This window comes from Amphiura filiformis, chromosome 2 (assembly GCF_039555335.1).
Source record: "Amphiura filiformis chromosome 2, Afil_fr2py, whole genome shotgun sequence".
In the NCBI taxonomy this organism is placed as follows: Eukaryota; Metazoa; Echinodermata; class Ophiuroidea; order Amphilepidida; family Amphiuridae; genus Amphiura; species Amphiura filiformis.
In genome coordinates, this window is record NC_092629.1 from 51,659,438 (window position 1) to 51,671,110 (window position 11,673).

The following is an 11,673-nucleotide window of genomic DNA, read 5'->3' on the forward strand; positions in this document are numbered from 1 at the left end:
ATTTTGTAGTAATCTTTCAAAATATCAGGAGCTATCTCATGAACTACTGAACCAATACTGGGCTTGTTTGTACTCATTTAAATGCATGTTTCAAACATGATTTCAGATATGGTCATAAAATGTACAATTCTGAATTTATAAATTATATTTTGAACTTGTCGCTAGGACTCTCAGCGAGCATCTCGGCATCCGATGCCTACAGTGAGGGAAACGCGGACAGGTGGAATGTTTGAGCAGTTTCCGCCGTTCGTTGTGAGGCACATCACCATCACGTACACAAAGCATATTAATAAGAACTCGGTCGCTTTTGCAAAAGAGCGAGTCGCTCGCAGGCTCAGTACACAGTCTCGCGCCGCAAGCTCAGTATACAGCCGTAATGCACAGTGTGCAAACTGCGCATAGTTTTTGCATGCGCGTGATAACACCGTTAATCTAGTTATCGCCGACATTATGCCTACGGGTCGCGAAACATTACCTGATACAGCCAGCACTGGAATAAAAACATGACCATTCATATCATATCGGCATGTGAAGATCTCAGCCTACAGATGACATGACGGGGTTAAGGACTACAACACAACGACCTTCTCCCGACGTCACCGCCGCTGCCGACGCTGGTTTAGCATCGTCGGTTTCCCAGCATTATCGTCAGCTTTTGTTACCAGTGTCGGCAGTGAGATCATTCTTTGAGTTGTCGGCACTTGGGATTGATGGAAAAATGGTGCACTTTTCGAAATTTGATAAAAGGATGGTGTTGGTGGCAAATGTGGCGAGTGGGGATATGAATGCAGTAAGAGAATTTACACAGGTCAGAGTTTACGAACACTATCTTAAACCTAACCCTAATATCATAATACTAACCCTAATTATAACCCCATGGTATTAGTGGCTAATGTGACGAGTGGAGATATGAATGCAGTAAGATAATTTACACAGGTCAGAGTTTACGAACACTATCTTAAACCTAACCCTAATATCTTAATACTTACCCTAATTATAACCTTATGGTATTAGTGGCTAATGTGACGAGTGGAGATATGAATGCAATAAGAGAATTTACACAGGTCAGCGTTTACGAACTCTATCTTAAGCCTAACCCCAATATCTTAATACTTACCCTAATTATAACCCCATCCCTGATAAGAGGATATATGGTATTAGTGGCTAATGTGACGAGTGGAGATATGAATACAGTAAGAGAATTTACACAGGTCAGAGTTTACGAACACTATCTTAAACCTAACCTTAATATCATAATATAATTATACTAACCCTAATTATAACCCTATGGTATTAGTGGCTAATGTGACGAGTGGAGATATGAATGCAGTAAGAGAATTTACGCAGGTCAGAGTTTACGAACACTATCTTAAACCTAACCCTAATATCATAATATATACTAACCCTAATTATAACCCTCAGACTCAGCTAATAGGACAGTGTCATCTGCATATCTTATGTTCGTGATGTTATGTCCACCTATACTGAGACCATTTTCCTTTTCTAGCTCCCTTAGAATCAGCTCACTGTAATAATTGAACAGATCTGATGACATCACACATCCCTGTCTGACTCCTCTCTTAATGCTTGTATATTCACTACAATCTCCATCCACCCTTATGCACGCTGTTTGGTTCCAATAAAGGTTCTGCAACAGTCGTAGATCCTTTCCATGCAGGTCTAGCCTGTCAAGATCTCCAAAAAGCTGATCATGTCTCACCTTGTCAAAGGCTTTTGAGTAGTCAATGAAACACATGAACTTCTGCATCTCTACCGCTCTCTCTGTTATCATTCTCAAGACATAAATCGCATTCCTGGTACCAGCATCTTCTACAAAGCCGAACTGCTCTTTACCAATCTCAGGTTTTATTCTACTTCTTGCACGGAGTAACAGGATTCTTAGAATTATCTTTGTAACATGGCTCATAAGGCTAATTGTACGGTGTTGTTCACAATCCACAGCGCCAGGTTTCTTGGGAAGAGCAATAAAGATTGATTTGCTCACGTCTTCTGGAAATATCCCATCATCATACATTCTGTTGATGACTCCTGTCAGTTTCTCATTACCATAATCCTCTAATGCTTCAATCATTTCAACAACTATTCCATCTGGCCCAGCAGCCTTATTTCTGCTCATCATTTTTATAGCTGATCGAACCTCTGACTGCAATACCTTTGGACCCTCAATAGAATCGGGAAAGCTTGGCAAACCATCCCTTACATCGTGAAATAACTCCCCAACATATTCAATCCATCTTTTCATTACATCATCTTTCCCTACCAGCATATTACCATTTGCCTTGATGCACCCAGAGCTTGAACAGCCTGATTTCCGATTCTCTCCAAATTGACTCTCAATTTTGGCACATTCACTATTCAGCCAGGTCTCTTTGGCCTCCTTGCAACGTTTCTTTATTTGCCTGGCCAACTCTCTATATTCTTTCGAATCCCTGTCCATGATCTTTTGCCTGTCTTACATACATACATACATACAAATTATTTATGACACGCTGTTTCATAGATATCACAGCGTGTGTGATGATACACTATATAATAAATAACAAAACAAAAATAAAAGCAAGCAAATAATATGGAACAAAAGAAAATCATTGTGTAAAAAGGTGTGTTTTAAGTCCTTTTTTAAACATTTGAAGTGATGGCACAGAACGCAGAGCAGGTGGTAAAGTGTTCCACAACCGAGGAGCAACATATGCGAATGATCTGTCGGCAGCAGATTGAAGAGTGCGAGGTGTGTAAGTTTGTTCAGTGAGTCTGGTAGTGTCAGTTGAAGATCGTAAGCCAGTTCGTGCAGGTGAGTACAGAGACAAGTTGCAGGCAAGGTATGATGGAGCAAAGCCATTTAGGCACTTGAAAACAATGACAAGGATTTTGAATGTTATTCTGTTCTTGATAGTAAGCCAGTCTTTCATCATTGATAGAATTTCTTCTGTCATCCACTTGCTTTTACTTTCTCTCTTCTTCTTTGGCAGGCATTCCTCTGCTGTTTCAACCAAGATATCCCTCATTGATTCCCATGTCATCTCTTCTCCTTCGTCTGTAAGTTGCTCAAACCTGTTCTCCACCTTGATGGAATACTCCATTCGGATCTCTGGTTTCTTCAGCTGTTCAAAATCTACCTTCTTCGTGATCTTCGCTCTCTTCGACTTTCTCAGCTTACAACGAAGTGTGCATACTACTGGAATATGATCACTTCCGCAGTCTGCCCCAGGATGTGTCTTCGCATGTTTCACTGCTCTTCTAAATCTGTCATTAATGGGTATGAAATCTATCTGGTTCCTTGTGCGATCCCCAGGGCTCTTCCATGTGTATATTCTTCTGGGGTGCTCCTTAAACCAAGTGTTTGTGATTACCATGTTGTTTGCTTCACACCATTGCACCCATCTATCACCACGCTCATTTCTTTCTTCAAGTCCAAACTCGCCTACTGTTTTGCCATCTTGTCCTTGCCCCACCTTTGCATTCAAATCTCCCATGATCAGTTGTATTTCATCTGATTTGCACTGAGACTTTGCTTCCTCCAGTTTATCATAAAAAGCATCAATCTCCTCTTCTGTGCTCTCTGCTGTGGGAGCATATACTACAATAACAGAGATATTGAAAGGTTGTCCTTGTAGTTTGACCAGCAAAACTCTCTCACTTACAGTCCAATAGCCCAGCACATATTTAGCCATATCTGCATCTAGCATTAGCCCAACTCCTTTCTCATGCTTGTCACCACCTGCATAAATCATCTTGAAGTCATCGATTTTGAAGTCTCCATTATTTGTCCACCTGGTTTCATTTATTCCTAGTATGTTGATTTTAAGTCGGGTCATCTCTTGCTTAACATTTTCGAGCTTCCCACTCTGGTTAAGAGTTCGCACATTCCAGGTTCCAACTCTGATGATCTTACTTTTTCGCAAGATGACATTACTATTTCTTATTAATATCTTAATACTAACCCTAATTATAACCCTATCTCTGATAAGAGGATATATGGTATTAGTGGCTAATGTGACGAGTGGAGATATGAATACAGTAAGAGAATTTACACAGGTCAGAGTTTACGAACACTATCTTAAACCTAACCCTAATATCATAATATATACTAACCCTAATTATAACCCTATGGTATTAGTGGCTAATGTGACGAGTGGAGATATGAATACAGTAAGAGAATTTACACAGGTCAGAGTTTCAGTACGAACACTATTTTAAGCCTAAACCTAATATCTTAATACTAACCCTAATTACAACCCTGCAATTAATTGGAGGCGAACCATACAATTATGTTTCAGATGGGCATTTTAGACCATACATACATGACATACCAGTGATATAGAATATATCAAAAAAATTGAATACTAAATAGCCTTTCTTGAAAAGGGCGCATTGCCTATGTACTTGCTCAATTAGAATCATTGCAAATTTTATTACAAATTGAATGAGGTTCTTTTTTAATGGACCTTTAAGTCTATGGGTATGAAGACTGGAAATGGCGCTATAACTAAATGGATGTAAAATGCACCCAAATGTGTAAAGTAAACACAAATAGGTGTAACACACATTGTTTAACCAATAACGGCATTCTCACATAAAATACACAAATAGGTGTTAAATATACCCAAATAGGTGTAAAATATACCCATCAAGTAGTTGTATAATACACCCAAATTGGTGTAAAATACACCCAAATAGGTGAAAGTACGCCCAAATAGGTGACAAATACACCGTAATAGGTGTAAAATGCACCCAAATAGGCCACTTTTCCTTGCCCTTAACTAATAATAGCATTCTCTCTTTCTAAACAGTTAAACGATCTGATGATAGCATATGGTACACGTGGGTTATCCATCATGGCTTTTCCCTGCAATCAATTCGGATGCGAACCTTATGACGACCACGAGATAATGAATTGTCTCCGACACGTCCGACCAGGCCGAAACTTTAAGCCCCGATTTCACCTGATGGGAAAATGTGACGTCACAGGTCCGACAACACATCCTGTATTTGAGTATCTTACTCAACGATTGCCGACGTCATCCGACGATGCTCGACATCCGGAAAATTATGAAATTTCAGCGAATTTTGAGAAGTTTTTGATCTCGCCAGATGGGACGCCGATGAAGAGATATACGTCACGGACAAGAGCGTCAGCTTTAGCGTTTGACATTGAGGAAGTAGTGAAAAGAACGTTTCCAAATAAAATGACAAAAAGCAGATTGAATTTGTTCGAAGAGCCTGATGAAAATGTAGTGAAGAAATTTGAAGAAAACGGAAAGAAAAGAGCAAGAAGAGAGGAGAAGGCGATAATAAAAATACACTAATATTATGTGACTATTGTAGCAACTATTTGACTAATGGCCCATTCTCCGATAAAGCGTCCAAGTTTGGTCTCGCAAATTGCAAAATTCCAACCACGAAGAATTCATGAAAATCATTCAGAATCTTAAACTTTAATAGTTTCAGAGCACAAAACAATGCATGGGTGATTTTTCAACAATACTTAATTTTTGAGCAATATTACTTGTACGCATTGGTGGTAACGTATCAGTGGTAACGTATCTGTGAAGCCTTTTCACACTTTTGTCTTAATCGTGCAAGTGTAAAAACTTATCGACTTAATACTCATACTTGATCAGTCATCACCCAAAGTACTAAAGTCTGGTATGGTATTTGGCTTCATTTATCACAGCGTTTTTTCAGAGGGGAGTAGAATTTAGGTAACGTATCTGTGACGACATGAACGTAACGTCAGGATTTTTTGCCATTAATAGACCTGATTTCTTTTACTTTGAAACCATTGTGTTATGTACCACATATATAATATAACTATGGAGCCTGCTTGATCCATCACATATGAGAACATTCATATAGCTAGTTATTTTGACAGATTGCTATCCATTAGAAATATGGTAACGTATCTGTGAACAATATTGGCGACATAGTCTCAAAGACCTGTTGGAAAAATTTAATAACCTGCGTTGTGATGTTTTATACTTTATAATTAGGGCATGATACCAGCTAATTAATAGTACCTATAATCCATTATTATGAGCGCATGTATAGCGAACAGGGACACATTATACGGAACGCACCTTGGCTGGCGACATGGAGGAAAACAATGGATATGCATAATCAGCTTTATTGTTTTATACGTTCTAGGCATGTTAGAACCTCTAGCCCCACACATTTTAGAAAGCAACTCCTAAGTATTAGTTATATTAAAAAAGGTCATTTCTTTCTGACGAAACAAGTCTGAATACGACTTGAAACTATGGGCGACACAAATTTGGCTTTTTGAACACTTTATCGGAGAATGTGCCTAATACTCGATAGCTTTTACTCTTCTCAAAACACATATTTCATGTACACATGTATTAGGCCTACTTTCTAAAAGATACCGATGGCTTAACGACCACTCCAGAAGACGGAGAAGCCTATACTCCCATGGTTCACTGAGTGTCCGATATTGACGCACATTATATTGTTTTATTGACGTCAGTGTTTCTTGTAACGTTATAGGCGGTTTGATAGCATTTAAAGGAGGATTTCGTGATACTAGCATCCTCTTTTTATGACATTTTTCAGTAGCTATCCACGAAAAAAGCTTATTCCCAAAATTTCAGTTGATTCCGGTTTCGCGTTTGCGAGTTATGCATGATTTACACTGCTCCATCGGCCACTGTTGTAATTTCGTTCTGGTATACCAGAACGAAATTCAAATTTGACGATATTTTTGCTAAACGAATTAACCTACAAGAAATTTTTGGGACATAAACATTATGTAGCCAGCGGTTTCCAGTCGTATAAATCTCAACTTATTTTGAGAAAAGTGGGGGTTTGTGGATCACGAAATGCCCTTTTAAATGTCGAGTTTTATAAAAGTCATGAAAACGTTTTTAAAATGTTTCATATGAAAAAGCTCTACAACAACATTTTTTTAAATGTTGTCAAAATGTTAATATAAAATATTTTGGGGCAAATATTCTTGCGATATATTTTGTCAACACTTAAATAACATTATGTTAGAATATTTTGCATCAGGTTTTCAACAATATTTTTTTGAATACCGTAAAACCTCGTCTACAAGCATAAAGAGAGCTTTTGATAAAAGTTAAATTAATCCAGGCGCCATCCATAAACAAAATAATAAATTACTGATACAAGCATTATACAAACAAGTATTATTGTAAGACGAATCTATTGTATTGGCATATTTATAGCTGTTTCGTATATTGCTGTCATCAAAAACACTCTATATGCTTGTAGACGAGGTTTTACAGTATTATTAAAATATTTTTATCTTATAATCCGTTTTTCTGCAAAACGTTTTGTGTTTGCTGGGTACCTGAACTGAACCGAGTCTACCAACAATTGAAATACCCGGAAAATTTACAAAGGCAAATTACCTTCTCTGCATGTTTTAGACCAAAATCAACCCTATTTAACCCACTGCATATTTTCCGGCGATCGTGCTCATTTTGTCTCAGTAAACTCATTTTAGTAGAGACAATTTTACAATTTGCACTCTTGGAAACTTTGCGCAGTTGGCCTATGCCACTGCATGCATGACAGTATGAGATAGCAAATTCCAATGAAAATGAATTATAGACCCATACCTGTCAAACCTAAAACCTCACAAATAGGGACAAAAATGGGAGGGAAAAGTATAAAAGGACATTCCTAAATTTCCTATACATTAATATAGTCATAATTTTACAAAACTAGGGACACATGGTAAAATCACTCTCTTTACTCTCAGTAAAAATAGGACAATCTCTGTTAAATAGGGACCGGGGGGCTCACTCACATGTAAAGGTGGTACGGGTATGTGCGGCGCTCAAGGGTCCCTTTTTCAGGCTCTCTGGCAGTTCCGTAAGCCCCACATTTGCATCATGTTCCAGTTCATTGAGCCTCAAACTCTGACAATTGTAGCTCTTTGGTTCAAATTTGGACCCAATTTTAGTTCACATACCCCATCAAAATGTTGAAATTTCAGTTCATCAAGCCCCTATTATGTCTAATAATCAGTTCTTAGTTCCAACTCTGCGCTGCACACCCCTACCAAAATTTAAGTTGAGTGCCCCCCCCCCCGGAATAGGGAGAGTTGGCAGGTATCCAGACCTAATCCTGTCAATAGGTGTATTTGATAATCATCTATCATAACTTTCAAATGTAATATTGATATGAGTTTCATAATAAGATACTGTACACACTTTATTACCCTATTGTCATCTCAGCTACACGTCATCTATCTATGTCTCACGAAGCAGGTGATTGCTTCTTCAATTTCCTTCAGTCGCATCTCCCGTGCACAAAGGTTATCATAAGAAAACTCCATCCCAATTTTCACCCGCAAAATAGTTTCGTGTTATAATCTATTAATACCGTAAACGTTCGCCTAATGGCGCTATGGAGTGCATGGAAATGAGAGAGCGCCATCCCTGTAAAAGCCGACTATTATCACTGATCATTAAGGGTACGTGTAGTTAAATGGTGAAACCTATCGACACATACAATTATGAACAAGATCGAACAAACTTGTTCATGATAATGCGTTAATCATTCACCTGATACGTTGTGGCCCAGTGAGCAGAGCATTAGACTATAGTGCGAGGATAAAGAGAACTTGTGGAGAAGATTGATGGTTCGAATCTCATGCAGTAATTTCTGACAGATTATGATGTCTGTCAATGTTTTTTTTCTGATTTGAGGAAATTTTATTCTCTATTTTATCTTTAACATTGTTTATATAATTTTATTATTTTATCTTGTATGTGTCTTTTTTCATGCTTTGTTGTTATCGTTTCATTTTAATCAAATGTTGTAATGAACCTATTTGATTGTATAAGCATTTGTTATGTGTGTGAGACGAACTGTCGTGTGCGACAAGTCTTTCAATTCGCGCGAGTGTCCTTGCCTATGCATCAGTGGTCATAAGAGGTATATCATTTTATTCGAAGGGGGGGGGGGTCCCAAATATACGGGGGTCATAAAGTCTTGGAAAGAATAATAGGAGGGGGTCATAAAATGTTTTATGACCAAAATGTAGGGAGTCACACGATGACCACAGAAAGTGTGTTATTTTATTCAAAAAGACTGATTTCAATACAATCTTGGGGTTTGGGATCATAAAATTTCTGTTGCGAAATAGGGGTGCGCAATTTTATTGGCGCAGACTTTTTTGTAAATTTGGGACCCCCTTCCGAAAAAAATGATAGCCCTCTAAGAGGATTCAAAAGATAACCTCTGCCCCAATAATCCCTAGCTATATTTGTTTGAAACTGTTCCACGGAGGATGTATCATAATAGGCTCAGTCTTCAAATGATATAAATAAAATTTGAATGAGTGAACGAACAAAATCATACAGCGACCAACTGAATAGAGGCTGTGCATATGACGTATCATCCCGTAAATATGGCGGACTACTCAAATGCATTCAACAAAAGCATGATTGCATCTACCGCGACAGTTTGTCTCACACACATAACAAAATGCACTACGATCAAATAGGTTGATGACAACATTTGATTGAATGGACTGCACTGCGCCATGATTACGGGAAGAAACCGGTTCAAATCCTTTGTTTGGAGCCAATCGATAAACGCATAAGGCCTCTATTATTATAATAGCTATCATTGAATACTGGCTAGGATTCCACAACACAATGAGAACATGTTATAAGGCGCTTTGGAAGGCACACAATACCCAAATGGTTTTCCATATTATGTGCACTCAACAACTATTCAGTATCGAAGCCCGGTATCGAAGTTACGTAATGTTAGCGATGTCAATGGAATCACGCGCTTAAGTAATGAACCACAATCGAAACAATCAGTACAGAAAAAAGGCATACCAAAATAGCGTGATCGTAATGATCGCCATACAAACAGTGCTTGGTTCCGATACCATCACGGAGTTACGTAACTACTTCGTGGTCTGATAGTTATATGATCAATGGTCTGATCTACTTGGGTTCGATCCTTTTAATAAAAGAAAAATAGCTGATCATTTATAATGCATAAATGAATAAAGTAATGTAGTTACACAATTTGAAACATTGAGGCCGTTCTATTTTCAAAGGTCATTTAACTGTTAAATGTAGTGGAATATATATCACGCATTGATAGGTAGCAGGTGGAGCAAATTTTGTCAGCGGTTTTTGTTGCCGTTTGTTCGCAGTGCCTATTTATCTAAAAAAAATAAGAAAATTAAAATTAAATTAAAAACAATTCACAATATTCATTCGTAAAATGGGGACAAAATCCAAAAACATTTCTTGACCCTTTTTCACAAAAAAGTGGGAGCAGAAATCAAGATTCGAACAAGTACCATTCCCCATTCAAGGCGCACCCTCTATCGACTGAGCTAACAGGTAAGACAATAGCAGGGTGTAATTTTCAACTGAAGAATATTCAAAAAATATGAAGAAATTACAATGTTATAAAAAAATTTACCAAAATGGATTTACAAATTAAGATTTACAAATTAAGTCAAATGGCACTTTGAGAAAGAATACCTGAAGAAACCCCAAAACATCTGATGCTCTAGCAACTAACCTAGTGACCTAAAGTATTGGGTCATGTCACGATATTTTTTTCTGAGGCATTATGTCCAAGTTACTCAATTTAACATACACGTATCCTTAATGCTGTTGAGATTTTACGAGGATGGCGCTCTCACATTTCTAAGAATCCAAAAGCGCCATTAGGCGAACGTTTACGGTATTAAATTTCAAAATACATTGGATTTGTAGACTATTCTGAAATCATCAATAGCTATGACATGAACACAAATGATAACTTTGCATATCGCGAACACAAAATAACTACTTTAATTTTTTTTAAGTCAACCTCAATTTTTTGGGTCAAGTGATAGGTTGTAGAACTATCATGAAATCATCAAACAAATTGTGGCTAAAGAGCTACAATTTTGGGAGTTTTACTCGAAATGGAGCTCATGAACTGGGGCACGATTCCCAACAAGGTGTCTTTAGACCCTTGACACCGCACATACCAGTACCATGTTTACATATCAGTGCCGGTTAGGGTGGGGGCACTGACAACTTCTCTAATTTAGTTATTATTAGCTAAATTTGAATCAGTTTGCTGGCAGTATTTTGACACCATAAACCCAGACACCTCACAGGATTATATGGTGGATACCAGTGGCGTAGCGTGGGTCATCCGATTGGTGGGGGGCACGGGTCTGATTTGGGGGACACAAGCCGTTTTTCTGCCATTTTCCTCTGGGATTTTTTTAAATTTCATATCGATTGGGGGGGGGGGGCGTGCCACTATGATGCTACGCCACTGGTGGATATCAATTAATACTGATTCAATCCAATTACACTTGCAAACATTTCTTCAAAATATTTGTCTGGTCCCATGTCACGCTTAAAAAGTCCTGTATTTATCTTCTGAATTTTACATTGTAGATAGTACAAACTATTCTTTTCCCCTTGAGTCCCAATTTGCTTCAATGTTTTGAAACAAAACGGCAAAAAGCATAACAAAGACAAGGTGTCATTCTGTGATATTTTGTGATACAAAACAATTACATTGTAGATAGTACAAACTATTCTTTTCCCCTCGAGTCCCAATTTGCTTCAATGTTTTGAAACAAAAGCGGCAAACAGCATAACAAAGACAAGGTGTGATTCTGCGATA

The 11,673-nt window shown here is 38.0% G+C and overlaps 1 protein-coding gene across 1 annotated transcript; it reads left to right on the forward strand.

The window, feature by feature from the left end:
- The first annotated feature begins 470 nt into the window (after positions 1-470).
- On the forward strand, positions 471-6,838 carry LOC140146349 (glutathione peroxidase 2-like). The gene is made up of 2 exons (XM_072168161.1): positions 471-808; positions 4,812-6,838. Exons 1-2 carry the CDS (start codon positions 554-556, stop codon positions 5,325-5,327), a joined length of 771 nt encoding a protein of 256 aa, XP_072024262.1. The 5' UTR covers positions 471-553; the 3' UTR covers positions 5,328-6,838.
- The last annotated feature ends 4,835 nt before the right edge of the window (positions 6,839-11,673 follow it).